The sequence below is a fragment of the Bos javanicus genome, chromosome 22 (assembly GCF_032452875.1).
Source record: "Bos javanicus breed banteng chromosome 22, ARS-OSU_banteng_1.0, whole genome shotgun sequence".
Taxonomy (NCBI): Eukaryota; Metazoa; Chordata; class Mammalia; order Artiodactyla; family Bovidae; genus Bos; species Bos javanicus.
Genome location: NC_083889.1, coordinates 31,639,375 through 31,664,284, shown reverse-complemented (window position 1 = coordinate 31,664,284; position 24,910 = coordinate 31,639,375). Strand labels below are relative to the sequence as shown.

Sequence of the window (24,910 nt, the reverse complement as noted above, 5' to 3'; positions counted from 1 at the left end):
GTAGAAAAATTGCCATTTGTTGTATAACTTTCTATGAGGAAGTGATTTTTAAAAGGTTAACAGTACTGTAAAATAAAAATTAAAAAAAATTTTTTTAATAATTAAGCATTAAAACAGAAAAAACAGAAGTCTTCTAACATTTAAAATTACTTTCTTACATGCTTAATTTACTCTTGATCACATCTTTATGCTTTTTCCTATGAAAATTCAAGATTTTTATTACATAAGCAAGTTCAAGAGGCTGCAAGAAACAAAGGATTGGACTTGGAAGTAGAAAATTGTGAACTTCTCATCTCAAGATCCTCTGTCCTCTTTTTCCTAAATTGATTTTTAAGGATGAAGTTATGTATGAACACTTTGTCCATGTAAAAATGATAGGATAAGCTCACAGTTCTTCTCTGAGCTCTAAAAATAATCATTGTTGGTTTTTTTGTTCAATTTGTTGTTTGTCTTAGCAACCTTTTCCTGTGTATTTAAGAATACACACCTTTATGCATGCAGAGATTATAATAGAATGATTTTGTCTATGATTTAACACAAATAGTCTCATATAGATGCCTGGTTTTTTACTCAACCGTGTGTCCTAAAGACCTTTTGCTATTACTTCTCTAGATCTATCTACTTTTTAAAAAAATGGTTGCATGGTGCTCCACATGTGACTTGTGATATTTAGTCATCCTCCTACTGCTAAGTGTTAGTTCTGTTTCCAGTTTCTCCCTATTATAAACAGTGCCACTGCGAACATTTGCAGACATGGCTCTCTGTGTACAGCAGAGTTAGTTTCTCCAGGGTAAATTCTAAGAAATGGAATTGCTAAGTCCTTAGGGGAAGGCGGTTGTGTCTGTGTGTTTTCTTTGAATAGATCCTGCTCTTCCCAGTTACCCTTTCACTTAGAAGAAACTTTTCTCACCTATTAACCAAGAGATTTTGACTAATATTTCTAAAGTCTCTTCTGGTTTCCAAGTAACTTTACTCTAAGATATTTCTTCTTTTAAAATACATTAGAAATCAGATAATGAGGCAGTCTCTAAAGCTTCTCCAAAACTGAAATGTGGAAAACTAAGTTGGATGTTGGTAAAAACAGTATCTGCCTTTACTTTGTCACCTGGACTCTCAAGTTCAGGGCTGTCTGTAAAGTGCAAACATTATCAGCTCCAACTCTGAGGACAATAAAGCAGTCTTAAGATTTCATTGAACCGTTAGAAATTAATACTCAAGGTTCACTTGCCCATTGCCTTTCCTTTTCTAGGAATTTATCTTGTAAGAGTTTCTGACAAAATGGGCTAAAGATTACATTCATTTATTCATGCATAGCTACTTCTTGAGCCCCATTATGTATAAGGCACTTTTCTACAGAGGTGAACCAGACTGACAGATTTGTCTCCTATCCTGAGAAGCTTACATGTGAGTCAGGGGCAAACAGAATGGGTGAGCAAACAGCTTCATGCAGATGGTGTTTTCAGCACAGGCTAAGTACTGTAAGGGGAATAAAAAGTACATGCGACCACTAGCAAAAGTAGTCATTATACTTTGAAAAAGAAAGACATTGGGAATAGTCTAAATATTTATCAGTAGCGGATTTGTAAAAAATAAATTATGGTACATCCTTATAAAGGACACTCAGTGGCTCTTAAGAAGAATGGTGTTGGTCTGTTTCATCTGTCTACAACGAATTACTGAATGAGGAGAGCAAAACAGCACAATGATATGTATAGGATCCCATTATGTAAAAGGAACACTCTGTGTATGCGTGTGTGTGTGTGTGTGTGTGTGTGTGTGTGTGTGTGTATTTAGAAGATCTAGGAGTCAGCCTTGTCATTGCCAATTTCCTCAGGCATATAGATGTTGGATGGTGTGAAGAGTTGTTTCTTACTTTTTTCTTTACACACTTTGGCATGTTTTGCCATTTTTTTCAAGCTGATATCACTTTTATAGTAAAAATATAGTTGGGGGGAGGCACTGAATTAAAAATAAAATGTAGTACATACAAATGTTGATGATAATAGGTGTCAACAGTACACTGTTAAGTGAGAAAAGATAGATGCAGAATGGGTTTTCGTGTAATTCTGCTTTAGTGATGTTATACTTTATTCGGTTCATGGTTGTTGGAGGCCTAGTGTGTGCTGGGCTCATATGGGTACTTGGAAGACATCAATGATTAAGCATATATAAATAAATAGAAACATGCAAGTGTTAGATGGTAGACAGCTGTATGATTAAATGAATGAATGAATGAATGAAATATGTAGATGTTAGATGTCAGAAAGTCCTATGAGGAGGCAGAGTGCAGAGAGGGAAGTAGAGTGTTGGGATGGGCATGGGAGGAGGTGGGTCCCTTCTAAATAGGCAGTCAGGGAGGGCTCACAGGTAAATTTGAGTCACTACTGGAGGAGGGTGAGGGCAGAGCCTTTCAGATATCTGGGGGAAGAGTGTTCCAGGCAGGGGGAACAGCAATATGAGGTCCTAAAGTGGGGAGTGTGTCTGATTTGGTTGAGGAAGGGCAAGAAGCTCATGCAGCTGAGGATAGGAGGAACACAGATGAGTCACAATAAAACGTGATCAGAGGAGTAGAGGAAGAGAAATGAAATCAGAGGGATGGGAACTCCCAGATCCTGGAGGACACCTCAAGGGCAAGCAATTGAAGGGTTTTCAGCAAGAGATTAACAAGCTCTGACTCATGTTTTCACAGCTTATGCACTGTAGATAGACTAATGGGGGTAGGGAATGAAGAGCATGGGTGAAGCAGAAGTACCCCTTGGGAGGACTGCAGTAATCCAGGCAAGAGAAGCTGATGGTTTCTATCAGGCAGCAGCAGGGATTTCAAGTGGACAACTTCTGGAAATATTTCAAAGATAGACCCAGCAGATTTTGCTGATGGATTTAGTATAGGATGTGAAAGAAATAGAGCTACAGAATTGATTCTAAGTTTCTGCTCTAAGTAACTGGGAAAATGGAGTTACAGTGAGGTAAGAAAGCCCATGGGTGAAGCTTATTGAAAAAAGGAAGATCAGGGGCTGAAGTTTGGAGGGTCAGGGCTGCCCATTGGACCTTTATATGGAGGACTTCCATATGACCTTCCTAAGTCTCTAGTAGTAGACTTATGAGTCTAGAATTCCAGGGAGATGTTTGGGCTGCAAATACTATAGTCATCATTGTATATGTGGTATTCAAAACCATAATACTAAATGAGGTTACCAGGAAGTGAATGTAGATCAAGAAGAGCCTCAAGATCTGTTTCCTGGGTGTACCCCTAGGCCACGTGTGTGCTTATTCTTAGAACATAAAAATAATCACCAAGGATATGTAACAAATTTTACAGTGGTGGCATCAGGTTCATTAGAGACTTTTATTTCATTTTATATATTTCAGTAATATTTGATTTTTTATGAATATTTTATGCTTGGAAAAAGAAAACATGTCACGCTTCAGAGTTTTGGAAGAAGTTAGCTAGATCAGAGGTCCAAAAATTTCTTCTTCAGAGCCAGTGATTATCCCTAACTATTTCTATTTTATAAAAGTCTGATGATAACACTGTGTTATGCATAACTGATTTAATCTTAGAAATAATCACTCAGCTAAGAAAAAAATGTAATATGCATTGAGAAAATAGTGAATAATACTGTTTATTAAGCATGTAGAATGTTAGTGAGTCAAATATAAATATATATTAGATTTTGTATATGCAAAGTAAAATATTAATACCTTTAATCCAATTTATTAGACTTTAAGTTATTTGGAATTTCTTTTCAGACTAGGTAAATTTAAAACATTTATTAAGTCATATGCCTACTATTTCACTCCCCTTCCCCCAAGAAGATGATTATTCAGTTGAACGTACAACTGGATTTATAAAAGAAGAATGCTGTTAGGATGCATAGTATAGTTGAAGATGCTTGACTTCTAGGATTATTTTATTCATTATTGTAGCCAGTGGACATGTCTGCCTGTTGAGCATTTGAAATGTACCTAATTCAAATTGTGAGTTGCTGCAAGTATAAAATGCACACTGGATTTTGAAAAGTTAGTACAGATAAAAGGATGTTAAATATTTATAAATTTTTATATAGTCTACATGTTGATATTATAATGCTTTTGATATATTGAGTTTAATAAAAATATTAAAGTAGATTTCACTTCTTTGTTTTTACTCATTTAATGAGACTGCTGGAAAACTAAAAACTACATGTGAAACTTTAGTTTTTAGTAGTTTCACATTATGTTTCTGTTGGGTATTCCTGGACTGGAGCAAAGATTTTTGTATGGCCTGTAGGCTGAGAATGTTTTTTTACATTTTTAAATGGTTTAAAATGCCTGAAGAATAATATTTTATGATATGTGAAAATTATATAAAATCCAAGTTTCAATATCCAGTGATTCTTGTTAGTAAACTTGCATCATTGAAAATAGCGTTCAGTTAATATTAGTACATTTTGAATTTTGTCAACACAAAATTTATGGAAATCTGTTTTCTCTTTTGCTGTGTAGGTACTTAATTATATGCTTATTTTTGCTGTTTGGCCTACAGAGAGCTCACTATCTGGCCCTTTGCAGAAAACTTGCTGCCCCTGGGCTGGAGGATCAGGGTCGAGTACTGGCTATTCTCCACTTACTGCGTCAGGCTGTTCTCCACTTATTGTGTCCTCGTCAGCTCTCTGATATCACCTAGGTAGTTTTGTCATTTGTAACTGAGGATGGTAGCTCCAATTTCAAGAGTTACTAGGGTCAAATGAGAAATTATAATCTCAGGGCTTCATAAATGATACAGCTCTGTACTAAGGTAGCTCATTTTTTAAAGGGGCTCATCTTTTAAAGGGCTTTAACCTCAGTACCAAAACCAGGAAAGTAACTGGGAAATATAGATTCAGGTTTTCATTGTCCCAACCAAGCAGAGATAATACACACATGCCTTTAATGAGATGTGCTAAATGTGTATATGGCACCATTACTAATAGCCCTTTCCTGTGCTCTTTTTTTGAAGTTGAACGAAGAAGAAGATTTAACATAAATGACCGCATTAAGGAACTAGGTACTTTGATTCCCAAGTCAAATGATCCGTGAGTACAATTGCATCATATATTTTTTCGTACCTTAATGTTTTTTCATATGTTGTAAAAAGTGTGCAGATAAAACTAAAGAAGTATCCCTTCTTCCTTTGGTTTCATTTATGCATACCACTTGCTCGTTTCTTTTGGTTGGTTCATCAAACTAAAATCTCAAGAGAAGTGAACTGAGTTGTTCAAAAAGATTATTGGACGTGAGCTGTTCAGCTTTGGAGGTGGGAAGGTGGCTTCCTGAAATCTGAGATTCTTTGACAAACACTGAACTACTAAAAAAATTATCAGTTCATACTGGACAGAGACTTCAGTAGGTGATAAAGCAAGATTTGTTGGCTATTTATTTGCTTTTAAACTCATATAATATAGGCACTGAGAGCTGATATTGGAGATTTCCAGTTTAACAATCTTCAGTAGATAAAAAGTCAGGTTTTTTTCCCCCAAATTTTATGCCCTTTGTTTGTTTTACCAATCAAGGGGAAAAAAATAAATTTTTAATCCTCTTATAAGCACTGGTCAGCTAATTTGGATTTCAGCTTCCAGTCTCTAATGCACTCTTTCAGAGATTACGGTTGTAAAGATAATTTTCCTACCAGCAATGTCAGCAAATAGGACAACAAATACACAATTTTTATCCATTAGAAATTGGCCCATTTGAAGTAAAGGGCTCGAAGATGTATACATTTTAATGGCTCCCACAGGCATTCTATGAAATTAGCCTCTGAATATGACCTTTTAGCTACCTAATAAAATGTAAAGATGAAATCAAGCATTATTCATGCAAGGCTTATTAAATTTGCTATTCACATTATTGTCAGAGAATTTGTGACAAAACCATTGCCCATTCTAAGGTGGTTTTGATGAATGTTCAAGCCAAGTCTCCATCATCAACATTTCACTTTCCCAGGTTTCAAGGAAAGCCGTTTTGAAACTCAAAACATTCAAATTCTCAGTTCTGCAGCACAAATGCATCCTACGAAGGGGCTGTGACCTTCATTTCCTATAGTCAGTCTTGCATGATAGTTGAAATTGAATTCCCATTTTCCTGTTCTTTATCAGCTTTCACTTTTTAGCATATTCTTTTAAACTGCAGCACATGGATCTCTTTAGCAACATATTATGAAATTATGGGGCTGCAGTGAAAGCCTCTATTTGCATATCTTCTTTATTGTATTAGAATACTTATGTGTTTATAATCTGAACTGATAACAATCTTTAATTGTAGGCATTGTTTTAAGATACAGCGGACTGCATCTGTTCTGTCCTAAGCCAGGTTTCTGTCACAGACCTTGGGGCTGCTATAGAGACATAGTCAAGCTGATCACAGTCTCAGCCCCACACCCTCTCCTACCCTAGACTAGGTCTGCCTTTAGTGACTTATGTTTGGGGATCTGTTTACACTTCTGTGTGAGAAAAAAAAAAAGGGATTGCTCTCATTGCAAAAAAAAAAAAAAAAAATTGAAAACCCCAAAGCATAATTAATTAATTGGGTCTCACAAGGAGGTGAAACCCAAGGTAAGTGATTTTAATTCTGTGCTTAGTTGCTCAGTCGTTCCAACTCTTTGTGACACCATGGACTGTAGCCTGCCAGGCTCCTCTGTCCATAGGGATTCTCCAGGTAAGAATACTGGATTAGGTTGCCATGCCCTCCTCCAGGGGATCTTCCCAACCCAGGGATCATACCCAGGTTTCCCATATTGCAGGTGGATTATTTACCATCAGAGCCACCAGGGAAGCCCAAGTGATTAGAATCATCACCTCTTAAAACCAGAGCATCTGCTTTCATGTTTAATTACGGGTTTCTCACCTTATTGGCCTAGTGAAGGCATCTTTCATTATAATTTTATTTCTCTCTGGCTGTTGAGGCAGGTCTGTTGTTTTCCTTTTAGCCCTGAACAGGTTGGCTTTGTGCTCACTCTTAGCATCTCAGGACACCTCCCTGGGTTGCCGTTTTTGGTGCCCGGATCCCAGGGATCAGCCTCAGGGAGTTCTCCAGGGGCTGTAAACTCAGCATCTCATGGGAGAGCTTCTGTTTTGTTCTCCATCTAAGCCATGTGAGGATCAATTACTTGGTGGCTTGTTGTAATGTTCCTCCATTCACACATCCCAGCTGATACTTCCGATATTTTATCAGCTATAGATTATGGGATGTCCCTCATAGCTCAGTTGGTAAAGAATCTGCCTGCAATGCAGGATACCTGGGTTCAGTTGCTGGGTCGGGAAGATCCTCTGGAGAAGGAAATGGCAACCCACTCCAGTATTCTCACCTGGAGAATCACATGGACAAAGAGCCTGGCAGGCTACAGTCCATGGGATTGCAAGAGTCGGACATGACTTAGCTACTAAACCACCCACCTTATCTACACCTTAATGGCATTTTTAATGTTCTTATATAAGAATGCATTAGAACAATAGTGTTTAAAAATCCAAAGGCACCAAGCTCAGGCTGCCTGCGTTTGAATTAGAAAACCTGTTAGATGTGTGACTTGGGGAGGAAATTCTCCCCAAGTATTTCATTTTTCTTACCTGTTAAAAAAAAGGAGGGGAGCAGGGAGCAGACTATTTCTATCTAGTCTAGTTGATTTGAGGACTCAGTCTCTTGAGAGGAAGGTGGTTTAGGGATGGAGTCTGGCTCCAGATTCTCCAGGCTTCCTGGCTCGACCATTTCCTAGCTGTATACTTAGAGCAAATTATTTAACCTGTCTATGCCTCTGTTTTTCAATCTATAAAATGGGGATAATATTAGTGTCTACCAGTTGAGGTTGTTATGATTAAACCACTTTAAAAAGTACCTGTCAGGCAGCAAATGCTATTTAAAGGTAGCTGTGGTAATTATGATGTTGAATCCTAGCACAGCGCCTGCTCCATTGTTGAAACTGTATTCTAGACTTTTCTCAGCATACTCATATAAAGTGTCTACTTTGATTCCAGCAACATACCTATGGGGCTGCTCACAGAAGCATAGCATCACCATTTTATTGATGAGGACATGGAGACTGAGAGAATTTATAACCGGCCTATGAATATTCGTGATAAAACCCAAGGATGCCACTTTTATGATGCATACAATTAAGTAGTGGGATCTCACAGAATTTTTTTTAACTGTATATTACTCTGTTTTAATTTTATAATCCTAGAAAGCTATAACTATTGAATATAGTGTTTAAGAATATTGACTTTGTCATCAACAGACCTAAATTTAAGTCCTGACTCTGCCTTCATGTAGTTCTGGAATGAAAGGCTATTTGAATCATCTCTGATTCAGCACATGCCCAGTGGCCCTCCTTTGCCAGGCGCCTGTCTGGTTGAAGTACGATGAAGTAGAAGATTTGAGTAGACTGTGTCTACCACATGACTAGCGCTCAGTCAATGACAGTGACTCTCAATGTCTAATTGTTATTTCATCTTGAGAAACTGAATGCTCTGAATATTGAATTTTCATGGAGCATCCAACACTAAAACTCTCTTGTTTCCTTCCATTTTCATTCCAGAGACATGCGCTGGAACAAGGGAACCATTTTAAAAGCATCCGTGGACTATATCCGAAAGTTGCAACGGGAACAGCAACGTGCGAAAGAGCTTGAAAACAGACAGAAGAAGCTGGAGCACGCCAACCGGCACTTGTTACTCAGAATACAGGTACTCGGCGTGCACAGGGTGGAGGTGACTGGAGATGGAGAAAATGGGGTGTAATGAGCCATAAGGGGCCTGACTTACGTGAGACCGTCTGTACTCATTATTTGTGGATTCTATTTTGTGTTTTTACTTCCGTGCAAAAAAGTTATTTGAAACCCCCAAATCGCCTCTTGTGGTATTTACATGCTCATTCACAGATGTGCAGAGTGGCAAATGTGACTTAGCTGGTGTGTTTATTCCGAGTTACGGTTGAACAATGCTCTGTCGTCTTCTTTCAGCTCATACTATAAACAGGTGTCCTTTTTGCTGTGTTTTCAGTGTCATGTTGTTCACATTTTGTGGGGTTTTGGGGTGATTCGCTATTTAAAGTGGCCTGTGAGCATGGCCCTGAAGTGCTTTCTCATCTTTCTGAGCACAGCAAGGCTGTGATGTGCTTTATGGAGATATGTTTCATTCAGGCACGAGTTGTAGTCTTCTTGGCCTTGAGTTTAATATTAATGAGTCAATGATGTGTTGTAAACAAGTTGTCTTTAAACAGAGACACATAAAACAAAGTTACATGTTGATTAGTTGGTGAAATGTTGTGCCCAGATGCTTTATCGTAGTTTTAAGTTGCGTCTGACTCTTTTGGCTAAGTTATGGACTGTAGCCTGTCTGGCTCCTCTGTCCATGGGATTTCCCAGGCAACAATACTAGAGTAGGTTGCCATTTCCTATGCCAGCGGATCTTCCAGATCCAGGAATCAAACCTTAGCAGGCAGATTCTTTACCACTGAACCACTGGGGGAGCTCATGTTCAGATGCTTGCAGGAAAGTAATCCTCTGTTTTCACCATGAGCAATGGTTCAGCATTCACTAATTCAGTGTTCATAGCAACTCTGTAGCATATAACAGTCTTTGACCAATCATGCTTATGTGATAAAAAACATCACAGACTGAAAGGTTTACACATGAAACATTTATTTTTCACAGTTCTAGAGGCTGGGAAATCTGATGCTGGCCGTTTCATTGTGGGACTGAGTTCCTGCTTCTTAGTTCATAGATCGCTGCCTTCTTGGTATAACTTCACACTACAAAAGGGTTGCGGGATCTCTCTGGGGTCTCTTTTATAAGGGCCTCATCCCATTCATGAAGGGCCCCTGCTTGTGACCTAATCATCTCCCAGAACCCTATCTCCAAATACCATCCTATTGGGAATTGTTTCACCATATGAATTTGCTGGGGGAGGCACAGATTTGACTCCATAGCTATACCTACTGCAAATCATGACAACTCATAGTAGTTGTTAAGTACAAAGGTGTCTTAGTACTGAAGGGGGCACAGTCCATGGTCAAAGCTCATGTTTATAGGGGACCTGGGGACACCTTGAAAATCTTATCAGGATATAAATTTTGGAAATTGTTCCAGATAATGAAGTTTTCCATATGTATCTTTAACTTGCTCTTAAAGGGAGAAAAGTGATTTTAATAATACATGGACTTCTTACGTCATTCCATTGAGGGAGCATACATACCAATGTAAGCATGAGATGAGGGACCCCTTGCATATCATCTCCTGGTAGTTCTTTGTCGCTTGGCTTTTCATACTAAATATAAAGATGCAACTTCCTTTCAAACTGTCTTGGAGAAAGAAAAACTGACTTTTTGCCTATGATTAAAGGAGTTGGCAAGAGTCATTTTACTTTACTTGCTTACTTTGAACACAACCAACGAATAAGGATTAATGACAGTTTATCTTCTTCTTGGGTAGATGGACCTACTTGTATCCAGTTTTGCCATATACCAATGGTTCCTTTTTTTTTTTTTTTCATGTTTCCAGTGCAAATAATTGTGGAATAGCAATGCAGAGTATGGCAATTGAAAGGCTATCTAGTGGTGTTTATACCCCAACATTACATTTACTTAACAGAGCGGATTACTTATGATCTCTGATCTTGTTAATGCCCCACAACACTGTCAACATTTCTAGATGTCACATCTTGTTTCACTGCAGTGATCTTCAGTCCCTGATCAGAGAGGCAGAAGATGGTTTTCTTCTCGGGAGAGCATTTTAGAATCTTGGTAGTGAAACAGAGGTTATGTGTCATTTGGAAATCCCCCTTACCCTCTTTCCTTTTTTGGCTTTTGCTGCTTGCTTTATGTTCCCTCTCTTCAGTAATTAGCCGCAGGTCTTTAGTCTCTTACACTTTGTATATATACCCATTTTTAAAAGCAACTCATACTAATGTGTTATTTCTTTATATAAGTATTCAGTTCAGTTCAGTTGCTCAGTTGTGTCCGACTCTTTGTGATCCCATGGACTGCAGCACGCCAGGCCTCCCTGTCCATCACCAATTCCTGGAGTTTACTCAAACTCATGTCCACTGAGTCGGTGATGCCATCCAACCATCTCATTTTCTGTCATCCCCTTCTCCTTCGCCTTTAATCTTTCCCAGCATCAGGGTCTTTTCCAATGAGTCAGTTCTTTGCATTAGGTGGCCGAAGTATTGGAGTTTCAGCTTCAGCATCAGTCCTTCCAATGAATATTCAGGACTGATTTCCTTTGGGATTGACTGGTTGGATCTCCTTGCAGTCCAAGGGACTCTCAAGAGTCTTCTCCAGCACCACAGTTAAAAAGCATCAATTCTTTGGTGCTCAGCTTTCTTTATAGTCCAACTCTCCCATCCATACATGACTACTGGAAGAACCATAGCTTTGACTAGATGGACTGTTGTTGGCAAAGTAATGTCTCTGCTTTTTAATATGCTGTCTAAGTTGGTCATTATTTTTCTTCCAAGGTCATTACTTTTCTTACTTTTTGCCTTTTAATTTCATGGCTGCAGTCACCATCTGCATCTCAATACAAATATTAACATATAATGACTGTTCTGAAAGAGAGGCTAGGTTTAATACATCAATGATACTATTGTAAACAAGATGTCTTTAAACAGAAACGCATATGAAATAAAGTTACATGTTGATTGGTTGGTGAAAGGTTGTGCCCAGATGCTTTATTATGGTTGTTTAGTCGCTTAGGTTCCAAATATATCCATTCATGTCAAATACAAATACTGTGAAAAATATGAATTGGAAATTGCATGGTGACTATGTCTTGGGTTTCTTCCAGTGCCAGTGAAGCAGCCTTTAGAACTTTTGTGTATCATGGAAAGCATTATTAATTAGGAAAGCTCTGTCATGCAGTGAACCTGAATTTTCTAGATGAGACTTGTCACACTATTTAACAATCTAAGTAAAAGTTTAATTGGCTGGTAAACATTTTTAATTAAACAACAAAAGATTAGAATAAGACGTGTGCCTCTATTCATTCAACTTTTTTGTTTTTTAAGACATACTACAAGTGCGGGGGCACTGCTTTTATCATGTGGGTGTAGATTTACAGCAGTGCATGTGATCAGCTTGAGCCTAAGGGATTCCTTTCATTTTCACCCTAAGTGATGCATGCAGAAATGTTCACAGAAGAAAGACCATGAAGCCTTAATATCACTGGGACTGGAATTTTATTATTAAACAGCCCATGGTTTTAAAATGATGCCCAGGGACACTTGTGTGCCTGAAAATCACATGAAGGAATATGCAGATACTGTTGTGACATCTCAGACTCCTGTCTCTCACTTGTACTGAATCTAGAGGATGCCCTTGCAGATCAGACAGCCTTTCATACAGGCTGAACATGACATGTGTTTCTAGGCTTGTGGGTAAAGGTTGAGAGGTTTGACCTGTTGTGTCCTTTGCCTTCTCTCCTGATGCAAGGTGACTTGCTTCAGATACATAGTCTATTATTTTTGTGGTATCATAAAACATAGGAAGATAGCATTGGCACATAGGAGCAAATGTTCTTTGTGGTCAGTTGTCGTCTATATGGTTCATTTTACGGAGGATCTAAGGATACTCTTGTATCTTGGGCTTCCCTTGTGGCTCAGCTGGTAAAGAATCTGCCTGCCATGTGGGAGACCTGGATTTGATTCCTGGGTTGGGAAGATCCCCTGGAGAAGGGAAACGCTACTCACTCCAGTATTGTGGCCTGGAGAATCCCATGGACTGTATAGTCCACGGGGTCGCTAAGAGTTGGACACGACTGAGGGAATTTCACTTAAGGATACTCAGGAAGGGAGACAGGAAGGAGCTTGTTTGAAAGGCTTTCCCTAGTTGTGTCTCTGTGTCCTTGCAGCGCCTCATACAAATTAGATGAGCACCCACCCTAAGGATCTCATTTTAACTTAATCACCTCTTTAAAGACACTATGTATGACTTGAGGGTGATTGTTTTTCAGTCGCTAAGTCATGTCCGACTCTTTTTCGACCTCATGGACTGTGACCCCCTGAGCCCACCAGACTCGTCTGTCCATTGGATTTTCCAGGCAGGAATACTGCATTGGGTTGCCATTTTCTTCTACAGTCATTTTGGGGAGGGGACACAATTCAGTCTATAGTAGGAAGGATGTGAAAAAGTTGTAGGAAGAGATTGTTCCTCTTACACATAAGAACTTTCTTGTGGAATTAAAATAAAATAACTCCCTTTGCCTTGATGAGATGGGTTAAATGATGTGACTTTAGTTACTTATATGGAACTGTCATAACTTATGCTATTATTATCCAAATATTATTCTATTTGTTCCCAGTGCCCTTACTATCACAAGTAACTTTTTCATTGCACCTTAAGCCAAAGAAATACCTACCATTTCCTTGTTAGGTTTTAACAATTTAGTAACCATTTGAGAAGATAAAATGTATAAATTGAAAGAAAAATCATATTTTCATTTTATTTTTAAATAACCATGTTACTACCAGTGAGATGTGTGTGCCTGTTGGGGCAGGCTTCTCCAGCCTTGGAGTCATTTTGGACACTGTTACCCTCTTTCCCATTCCACATTTATTTTCATGCAGGACTTGGTTTTTTTGTTTGTTTTCCTTTTTAGTCACAGTAACCATCTGAGACCTGGCTCTGTGTTGATATGATATGATGGAAACACTGTTCAGTTCAGTTCAGTCGCTCAGTCGTGTCCGACTCTTTGCGACCCCATGAATCGCAGCACGCCAGGCCTCCCTGTCCATCACCAACTCCCGGAGTTCACTCAGACTCACATGCATCTAGTCAGTGATGCCACCCAGCCATCTCATCCTCTGTCGTCCCCTTCTCCTCCTGCCCCCAATCCCTCCCAGCATCAGTCTTTCCCAATGAGTCAACTCTTCACATGAGGTGGCCGAAGTACTGGAGTTTCAGCTTTAGCATCATTCCTTCCAAAGAAATCCCAGGGCTGATCTCCTTCAGAATGGACTGGTTGGATCTTCTTGCAGTCCAAGGGACTTGCAAGAATCTTCTCCAACACCAGAGTTCAAAAGCATCAATTCTTCAGCACTCAGCCTTCTTCACAGTCCAACTCTCACATCCATACATGACCACAGGAAAAGCCATAGCCTTGACTAGACGGACCTTTGTTGGCAAAGTAATGTCTCTGCTTATATACCTCCTACTCCTGCATATATATAGCTTCCCCTGATATTAATACCCCCCACCAGAGTGAGACATTCTAACAGTGGATGAATCTGCACTGACACAGCATTATCACTACTTGACCTAAGGATTGACTGTTAGCGATACACATCCTTTGAGTTTGGACAAGTGCATAGTGACAGATAACCATCATTATAATATATTATAATATCATGTTCAATATTCACTGTCCTAAAATCCCCTGTGCACCACCTTGTTAAGTGTCTGATTTCTGTTTTCCTTTTAGGAACTTGAAATGCAGGCTCGAGCTCACGGACTTTCCCTTATCCCATCCACGGGTCTCTGCTCTCCAGATCTGGTGAGTCGGATCATCAAGCAGGAACCCGCTCTTGAGAACTGCAACCAAGACCTCCTCCAGCATCACGCAGACCTCACGTGTACAACAACCCTGGATCTCACAGACGGCACCATCACCTTCAACAACAGCCTCGGAGCTGGGACCGAGAGCAGCCAAGCCTACAGCGTCCCTGCAAAAATGGGGTCCAAACTGGAAGACATCCTCATGGACGATACCCTTTCTCCTGTTGGCATAACTGATCCACTTCTTTCCTCGGTGTCCCCCGGAGCATCCAAAACCAGCAGCCGAAGGAGCAGTATGAGCATGGAAGAAACCGAACACGCTTGCTAGCAAATTCTCCCTGCTCTGCTTTCTCACAAACTGCTTCCTTTCTTGATCAGCAGATTTAATAATTTACCTGAAAGGGGTTTTCTTGATCATTTTCTTTTAATATGAAAAAAAAATTTTTTTTCATGCTTTATCAATAGCCCAGGATATATTTTATTTTTAGAATTTTGTGAAACAGACTTGTATATTCTATTTTACAACTACAAATGCCTCCAAAGTATTGTACGGTAGTGTACAGTATCTGTGAACTGAATACACCCAGACTTTAGCTTTCAGAGCAAGAGGATTTTGGCGTCAGAAAAATTTCTGTCCGTTTTTATTCAGGGGAAACTTGGTTTGCTATCTGTATGCCTGCAACTTCCTTGGAAATGAAGTGTAAAGTTTAACTAAAAGAATGTAAAGCAACCAAACAAGAAAGAGAGTGAAAGGGAGAGAGAGAGAGAGAGACAGAGAGAGACAGAGAGGAGAGGGGTGGGGAAAAAAAGAAGAAAAAAGGAATCCATACTAACCTTTTTCCATTTTGTAAATGTATCGATTCATTGGTACTGCCTTAAAGATACAGTACCCTTTTAGCATCATTTAGTCTTTATACTGCAAATTCTTTAAAGAAAAACTGTATTCTGTAAAAGAAAAAAAAATGCAGCCATTTTCATGTGGATTGTCTGGTTAGAAAACAACCAATACCTTAGGTGCAACTGGATTGAAAGGAGATATAGGCCAAGGCTCTGAAACATGGAGTCTCATCTTGCTCTTCACTCTGTGCTCTGTTACAGTTTTCCTCATCAATGAATGTGATCCAATTTTTCATGAGATATATTTTATTTTGAAATGGACATTAATGTCCTCTCAAAGCAAAATATTGAGGAGCACTGAAAGTTGTTTTTTTTTTTTTCCTCAATTTCACTTTTGATAAGAAAACCAAACTGGGCACATTTCTAATTGGCTTTACTATTTTTATTTTTAAATTATGTTTTACTGTTCATTTGATTTGTACAGATTCTTTATTATCATTGTTATTTTCATTATGTTTGTATTAATTTGTAAGAAAATACATCTTAAAATGGCAAGTTTTCAATATTTTTACAACTCACTAGTGGTTTTCTGCATTCTTTGTACACACATGAAAGAAAACTTTTATGCAAGGTCTTGCATTTAAAGAGAGCTTTGTGAATATTTTGTATATTACAGTCTCACTCAGAACTGTTTTTCCACACATTTAAGGTGTAGTATAAATAGGCTAAAACTGGCTTTCAAAAGAGAAACAACTTACATATTTATTTTTAGTGATATAAAACTAGCAATATTCTTGGAGAATGATAACCATAGCGTTAATATGCCTGTTATGGTAATTTAAATTGGGGTTTATTTCAGCAAACCTGAATGTTTTTTTAAAGAGAGAAATACTGTATTGGCCAATTACTGTTACTTGATAACAATGTTTTAACAAACAGCAATGTTGTAAAGTTAGTTTCAGTGCATTATCTACTTGTATAGTCCTATGCAATAACAGTAGTGTTACATATATTCTATCAGGCCTAGATGTTTTCTACAGATGACATATGGTGTTAAGAGGCAGGCTGTTGAATGGAATTTCTCAGTAGCAGCCTACGATTGAATAGCAAGTGGCATAAAGCATATCCATTCAGAATGAAGTGCCTTAAATATAGCAGTAGTCTCTAGCACTGACTGAACTGTAATGTAGGAGAAAGTTTCAAGATGGTATCTATAATCAAGAGGGACGTGTAGCATGGTGCCTATGTAGACAATAGAAGAGCTTCCAGTTTTCCTTCAGATATTTTTAATATGGAATATATTTTAGTGACAGAGTGCCAACTTCTTTCATCAGGAAACCTTATTCAGGAGGGTTTTTTTGTTTTTGTTTTTTAAGAGAAACAGTTTAAATGTCAAATGTGAATTGGTGATGGGTATTGAAGGGTTCAGGGGGAAGGAGTGATTGTCAGACATATGAATGGATGGCTTACATGAAAATAATCAACTGCATAGTTCCCATGCACGTTGGGCAATGAGAATCCTTGGAAACATTGATGATGCTATCAGTTTTATAGCTTTATGACTCAAGGGGGTAGGGAAAATTAGTTCCCATTCTTTCAACCCCTCTTAATTGTATAGCTCTTTTCCTAGAATAGTGATGCAAATCTGCATGAACAGCTAATTGTACCATAGTGTTCATTGATACAATCATAGCATTGTCTATTTTTTCTCTTCATATTTATATGGGGGGAGGGGAGCTGGGTGCAAAAGTCAAAGATTGCAATGGTATGATGCTGGTTTTCCTTAGCTGATCGTGAGAGTTCTTAAAAATAGAGTAAGGTTGACTCACCCATGGCCCAGGGAATTTGGCCAGGGTTAAGCCAACTTATAGAAAGCTTTGTTGAAAGAAAGCATGGCATGTTGCACCACTGCCCTGACACTCGCAGCTCCTGAGCTCACCATCGCCTGTTTCTCCATCCCCTTCTTAACAGACAGTTTCTGGGAGGGGACAGGTGAGCAAGCTCAGGAGAATGCTGCAACCTTGGGGGTGGTTTTATTTATTTCTTTTTTGCCAAATAGAGTGTGCATATGTTTTAGGGACTAGCTAAGCCAAGAGGTGGTGGTTTGGGTTCACTGTTTGTGACAAGGAGAATGGTCCACACCACTCCCCCCATCCCTGAGTGCACAATTGTGACTCGGGGTTGGGCCTCCGTATGGAGTAACCAAAATGCCAAACTTGTACACCTGCCTTTGAGTATGGCAATGGAAATACCAAACCTTCTGACTTTGCCAAAAAACCATACAACCAACCTGGTCATACATAGGATGACAGAGTTCTTTCTGGTTGTTTTAAAATATTAAAGCAATAAGAACAAATAAATACATAGGAAGTTAAAAGATATAAAATAAAGCACAAAGGAATGCACTTATTAATCTTTTTAAAAAATGCACTGGGGAAAGTTGATGTTGATAACAGTATATTAAAAAAAAAACCCTATTTCTTGAAAAAATAAATGACAAATGACTGTCTCTTGCGGACGCTTGGTACTGTAATGTTCATACTAGTCACCTGCTGTTGGATGCAGCAATAATTTCTGTATGGTCCATAGCACTGTATATTATGGATCAATATTAATGTATCCAATGAAATAATTGAACTGTTGTTCTTGATAGCCTCATTAAAGCATTTGGTTTTTCACATAGTGGTGGCCAGTGTGTTTGGTTAATGTGAATTTTGAATATTGTTTGCCTTATCAAAAAAATAGTGCACAAGTTCTTCGGACTTAATGACTAACAAATTGCATGAAAAATTTTTAAATGCTGGTAAGTACCTTTTAAAAAAATTATTTTAAATACCACTCTAAGATACTACTTTTTGATTACTTTATGACTTGCACTCAGATGAACTGTAATTATCCAGTTTTTTTCCCCCATCCTGAATTTGGGGAGTTTTTAAAGTCCCAAATGCCAAGAGTTCATTTAGATACAGGAGCTTATTTTAAATGTTTCAGTGAAAGGTGGCTTTACAAAGAGAGAAATTGTCAGAGAAACTCTTGCATATTTACAAAAAAGGTATTGGGTTTTTAAAATACAAATTTGTGATAATGAAAGCTTAGTATACCCAGGTTGCCACCTCCTGGCTGGCTTTTTTTTTTTAAGTACTTAATAATCACTTGATAAATGTTGAATTTGAATTGGGAAGTGTCAGACAAAACATGTCTCTATTCCCTAGCTAGACCTTAAACTTCTGCCCTTTAAAAAAAAATCATCTGGTTTAACCTCTGGAGAAAATGAGCAAGAAACTTCCCATAATGTTTCTAATTTGATTGTCAGCTTTTTCTTAAGCTTGATTTTTCTTTTCCCCCTTAAATTGTAATATACAATAATCGAGCCTTTTCTTTTTCAGAGTTAGTTGAATCATTTATATTTTCCATAGACATGTGATTGTATGATGTCTTAAAAAATGCGTAAAGTAGGAAGATTTCCTATCTGAACAAGAGAATTTTCTGGAGCACAATGAAAGCAGGTAAGTTGAAAGTTGGGGCTTTTCACCTCAGGGAGTCTGTACCCGGACTTTAACCCAAATTTCTGACCTGTCCACACACTCACTTCATAATGTATAAGGATCCTCAATCTCTATCTCTGCGCGCCCCTCCCTACCCCAAATTATTATCTTAACATCAGGCATTTGCCTACAGCTTGTATGATTGTATTGCATATCCAAAGACTTACCTTTCTTAAATCTTTATTCAGCAAACCCACTTAAAAAGCAAGTAGATTGATCCATGAAATGGCAAAGCATAGACTTCAGCTAAATGTACTCATTTGGAATCTTATCTCTGCCCGTTTCCAGCTGTGTGATTTTGAGCCATTTACTTAGCTTCTCTGTGCCTCCATTTTCTTTCTGTTCATTGGAAATAATAAAAGCAGCTACCACAAAGTGGTCTTGTGAAGAGTATTCAAATCAATGAGCTATAATTTTTGCTTGGCAGCACATAGTAAATGCTCAATATGTATAGCTATTTGTGTATTATCATCATAACCACTTTCATGATTAAAATAGAAGAATACTCCCGGGTCACCTAAAATCATCATATGTGTCAACAGAAGCATGCACATTTTGAGAAACTCTATATTTTAGTATATGGCAGATGTTTGTGTGAATTGGCAAGGTGACGGAACCCACAGGCTACTTTGGAGAAGAGGACATTATTGTCTCTAGGATCCAGGATTAAAATATTTTAGAGCACTACCGATAAATCCAGTTTACTATGTTGTAACAACATCTTCAGCACAAATGACTGAAAATTTAACTTGTTTTAAACCTTTCTGCTCTGCACATATGCCTCTGCTGTGAGAAATGCTATTTCCAGAAAATCTACCTTGTTGAAACTGGAATCTCTATTGTATTCCTTAGAGAATTATTTTTTTCATCCTTTATGATACACACCGGTGTTATGTATCTAAAGAAAGGTATCTTGTCTATATCCTATCTGTTCACTTGTCTATCAGTATGTAAATGTTTTTCAGGTTTTTATTTTCAATTATCCTTACATTTGATGACTTCTTTAGAACGCCATCTGAGGAGTTAATCTTCCTAATCCAGCCAACATAAATGAACCTTTAGAAGCACTGTGTTTTTATTTTTTTGTGTATGCCAAGATTTAATGCATAGCCGAGTAGCATGAGGAAAGCTCATTTAAGAGGGGTGTTGTAAAGTTAGATTTTCATTATATTTAGAGAGAGATGGCAATGATGTCTTAATTCTCTGCTGCCACCTCGGAAGCCCAATAGCCATGGTTTCGTGTCCTCACCCATGCTAACATGAATCTCTGTCATATACAGCTTGTGCAGAATATAAATGAAGAAGCTTCCATTCCATCCCCAGTTTTCCCCAGAGGCATGCACCTCCCCCATCCCACCAAGTACAGAGTACATTTACCATATTAAAATTGTCAGACTTGTTTATATATGAAATTTAGACATGGCTAATCTTATTTGTGTTCAATATTTATAGATCTTTGGAGCCTATTACCTCTACCAGATACACTGGAAAGTAATATGACTGTACCCAAATCCAAATAAATCTCAGCAACATGTCTAAATGGTAAAGGCAGTTTGCTTTTGAAAAATTTGCATTTTAAATTTCTAATTATGGAGTCAGCTAAAGTTATAACCAAATGGGTGCAATTGTCACTCAAAGTTCCTTACATATTATTCAGACAGCAAAATCTGTGTAGATAGAAGCCAGTAAACTAGTGTTTCCCAAACTTTGCTTTATGGAACTCATTCCACAAGCTGTTCCAAAAGTTGCTTTGGGGAATAGGGGTTTAGAGGTGGGGGGAGGAAGCAAAATGCTATAGTTAATTTTCAGAAAGTTCACTTTGGGCAATACCATGTTAATCCAATTATAATAGTTATCTACTGCAAGACTTTTCACATTCTGAAATATGAAAATGTGCATGAGGGTTTTCAGGACTGGAAATAGTATGTAATGTCTCCTAATCTTTTTGACTGTGTATGTGTGTATGTGTATAAAGTACTTGTTAATAGTTCCAAAGAATGTCATTTGGAAGATTCTGGAGATTTTGAAGAAATTCTATGGAGTTGATAAGGAAAATTTCTTCTGTTTTTCTAAGGTAAGTATGTTTACATTTGTTTATCGTTCTGTAGGATGAAAATGCTGTTATTAAAATATTATTATTCATGAGTAAGCATTTTATCTTAGGTTTTCATTTCCAATGAAAATATAAAATTCTGGTTAAGGAATCTGTTGCCATTCAGATATCATTATTCTTGGATTCAAAAAGTAATTTGTGTTTTGATTTTTAGTGAATATGTAAATTCTGGTTATGCTCATATTCAGTATACCCTTGCTGTAAGTGGTTTTAAAAAAGCATGTTTCTTACTCCTTTAAATAGAGACACCTGATAAATTGGGAAGGAGGGTGGAGGTCTTGGTCACAGTGCAATTGGTTTATAACTTTAGGTCCTGCTCATTGGTTTTTTGGTGGAGGGAAGTTAGGAAGAATTCAGAATTTACAGTCTTGTGAATGATTTCTTTTTTTAATGTAGGCAAATCCTGTGTGTGTGTGCTAAGTCACTTCAGTCATGTTCGACTCTTTGAGACCCTATGGACCGTAGCCCACCAGCCTCTGTACATGAATTCTACAGACAAGAATACTGGAGTGGGTTGCCATGCCCTCCACCAGGGGATCTTCCCGAACCAGGGATCAAACCTGCATCTCATCTCCTGCATTGGCAGGCAGGTTCTTTACCACTGGGGCCACCTGGGAAGCCCCAAATCTTGTAGGTTAAATCTCAAAGTGTCAATTACTAATTGGTTATAGGCTAACCCAGAAAATCTAGGCTAATCATCAGGTACCTGAAGTCCCAGTATTACAAAGTCTGATGGAAAACACATTAACACATCTTTTCCACTCCTTACAAATGAGATTGGAAATTTATTTCACTCATATTCTTCAGTTTCCGTTCTTTGCTTGGGGATAAATGGTGAACAGAGGAATTCCTATCCAATGGGAAAGGAATTTATTGGCTCACATCACCAAAAAGTAAATGGTGATTGTAATTTCCTGTGTGCCAGAGTTCAAGGGCTTAAACAAGGCATTCCCTCTGCCTCTCTGTAGTTTTTTGTGCTTTTCTATTTGTTCTCTAATTTTTGGCTGTGCAGTATGGCATGAATGATCTTCGTGCCCTGACCAGGGATCAAATTCATGCCTCTGTAGTGAAAGCACTGTGTCTTAACTACTAGGGAAGGCCCTCTATAGTTTTCTTGACTCTGCCCTCCTCTGCAGGTGAATCTTCTCCATGAGGACTCCTCTGGTAGTTCCAAGGTCCAACTGAAAGCCGGCACCTCTTCCCTGTTGCTAAGGCCAAGTCCCTGAATTAGTTCTGAAGAGGCCTACTTGAGCATGACCACCATGGAATGTGGTGGAACATGCCAAATGGCCAGGTCTGGGTCATGTGGGTCCACTCCAGTAGATTCAGTGATCAGCACCTAAACTGTAAACCAAGAGAAAGGGTGGTGAGATTCACCCAGATTCCAGATGATGCTGCTGCTCCACAAATACAGTGGAGAGGACTTCAGGCGGGCAGAACAATAGATACTCATCACTGTACCTTTGGAGGGGATTGGGCAAGCTCTACCTTTTCCAAACTCTTGCTACTCCCAGATGTATCAGTTTAGGACTTTTCTTCCCTCTACCTTAACCACAGTATGAGGCAAAGGGAGAGAAGGAAGGTATTGAATTCCTATATCTGTGTCTCCCTCCTCTTCATCATTCATGGCTAGGTTTTCATAAATTATTTTCCAGTCCCCTAGCCCCAGCCACCACCACCATGTAATCCTCTGCCAGATGGATATCCTAAGATGGATATCAAGATGGATATCCAAACTTTTCAATAAGATGTCCAGAGGACTCATGAAGTATACAGTCCTCTAAATACACAGGGGCTCTTACTTCCGTCATTTCCAAAGCCCACTGCGTTGTCATGTTGCTTTCAGTTACATGTGACAGAAGCCAAAATCCACTGGGTTAAACTGAAAGGGAGGTTTTACTGATTCATATAGAAAAACTCCAGGAGTGAAACTTGCAGTAGTGACTTCAGATGCCCAAATGAAACCTCTGCGTCAGTGGCTCCCTGTCTTTCGTGTTTCTGCTCTCTGTTCTTGGCCTTCATTCTTATCTAGACTTCCCCTGTGAGGTCGCAAAATGACCAGTGGCCCTAGACCACTCTTGCTTGTTTATCATCCAGCCTGGAAAAGGCATTTTCATCCTTCCAGAGTCTCCTTGGCCTGATTAGGCCAGTAGGCATATTCCTGGACCAATCACTGTTGGCAGGGATGGGGCATAGGCAGGCCGCATACTTCCCGCCTGAGTCAAGTTGACTCGGCCCGGCTCGAGTGGAAACGGGCAGCCCTGCAAGCTGAAAGGTGGTCCTCCTGTTCAGATGTCCTTTCTGCCTGTGACCATTAGTGTTTGCTTTTCCAACAATTGGCTCCTTATCATTTACGTTTCAGATTAAAATTTACCTCCTCAGAGAAGAGAGTATTGACCACTTGACATAAAGTAAGCTCCACTTGTGTTTTCTTAACACCCCATTTCCTTCCGTTTTTTCTTCCTCTTCTTCTCCTTCTTCCCCCTTCACCCCCTGGCTCTCTGCTCCCTCTCCTCACCTTCCTCTTTCCCCTCTTAAATCAATTTGAGCTTATTTGCTGTCACTTGTCTATAAAGTAATCGTTTGTGACTAGTAGACCAGGACTGGAAAGTCTTGCCATAATACTGCCAATAAAAATACAGCCTTATTTAAAATGAAAAACAAAACGTTGGGGAAAAGTTATAGGTTAACATTACCTGTTATCTAGGATTGTGGAAATACCTGTTTATAAGCACATGGTACCGTGCTGTGCTAAGTCGCATCAGTCGTGTCTCTTTGTGACCTGGTGGACTGTAGCCTGCCAGGCTCCTCTGTTCATGGAATTCTCCAGGCAAGAATACTGGAGTGGGTTGTCATTCCCTTCTCCAGGGGGGGCCCTCCCAATCCAGGGATCAAACCCAGGTCACCCACATTGCAGGTGGATTCTTTATCAGCTGAGCTACCCGAGAAGCCCTTATAAGTATAACCATGTTTTATTTACGTGAGTTGTTGGAAGAAGAAAAGCCGCTTATGAATTGGTTCTAGATAACCAGTCTCTGTAACTGGCCAAAATTTCTCTTCAGTGTTTTATGTATTTATTATGTGGGGTTGCGCTAGGTCTTGGTTGCTGGGCGGGCTTTGTCTAGTCCTGGCTAGGGTGGGGCTTCTCCTCCTTTCAATGCGCATGCTCCTCGTTGCTGCGGCAGACGCCACGGCTCAGTTCCATCCCTAGAGTGCAGGCTCAGTAGTTGTGGCACACCAGGCTTTAGTTGCTCCGCATCTTGTAGGTTCTTCCCGGACCAGGGGTAGAACTCTTGTCTCCTGCATTGGCAGACCGATTCTTAACTATTGGACCACTAGGAAAGTCTATCATTTTTATTATTCTCTATCTCTTGAAACAGAACATAAGGAATGTAATGTTAACCTGTGCTTGATGGCACAGGCCAGCTTTAAGGTCAATACTTCCTTGAGCTGTGATATAGTGGTGTCCTTTGGGGCTTCAGAGATGGAATGGAGCTCGCAGTCTTTAAATGAAAAGGCCTGAGAGAGCAGTGCTCTTACCTCATCTTCTTTCTTCCCCAGCCCTTCAAATTTGCTGCTAAAACTCTGCAGTGGGCTCAGATGAACTGCTAATCCACTTGAGTTACTATCAGTGTACAGAAGTGTGTCTTGTATGAGGAAGACACACGTGAAATGTGAAGATCTGGGTGTTCTCCGCATGTGCAGTGCATGAACTTCATTGCTTTCATTTGGGCTCTGCAGAAACTTTTTTTCTCTCCTAGCTTCCTCCCCCCGCACCGTTGGACTTTGGCTTATAGAAGTCCCTGGATTGCTGACCTGGTTAAAGAGGTTTTACTATGATTAGAAACACAGGCCAGACTCCTTGGGGTCATGGGGTTCTGTTTTGCTCTGCCGCTGGTAAGCCGTTCTTTCTGTG

At 39.1% G+C, this 24,910-nt stretch overlaps 1 protein-coding gene across 19 annotated transcripts in view; it reads left to right on the top strand.

The window, feature by feature from the left end:
• The window catches only part of MITF (melanocyte inducing transcription factor), a 235,441-nt gene extending 217,423 nt beyond the window's left edge, over positions 1-18,018 (top strand). For all 19 annotated transcript variants that reach the window (XM_061396403.1, XM_061396415.1, XM_061396404.1 and 16 more), the window contains 3 exons: positions 4,979-5,054; positions 8,546-8,693; positions 14,426-18,018. In XM_061396403.1, coding sequence (XP_061252387.1) covers positions 4,979-5,054; positions 8,546-8,693; positions 14,426-14,827 — 626 coding nt within the window. In that variant the 3' untranslated portion in view covers positions 14,828-18,018. The remainder of the gene's footprint in view (positions 1-4,978; positions 5,055-8,545; positions 8,694-14,425) is intronic.
• Positions 18,019-24,910: the final 6,892 nt, after the last annotated feature.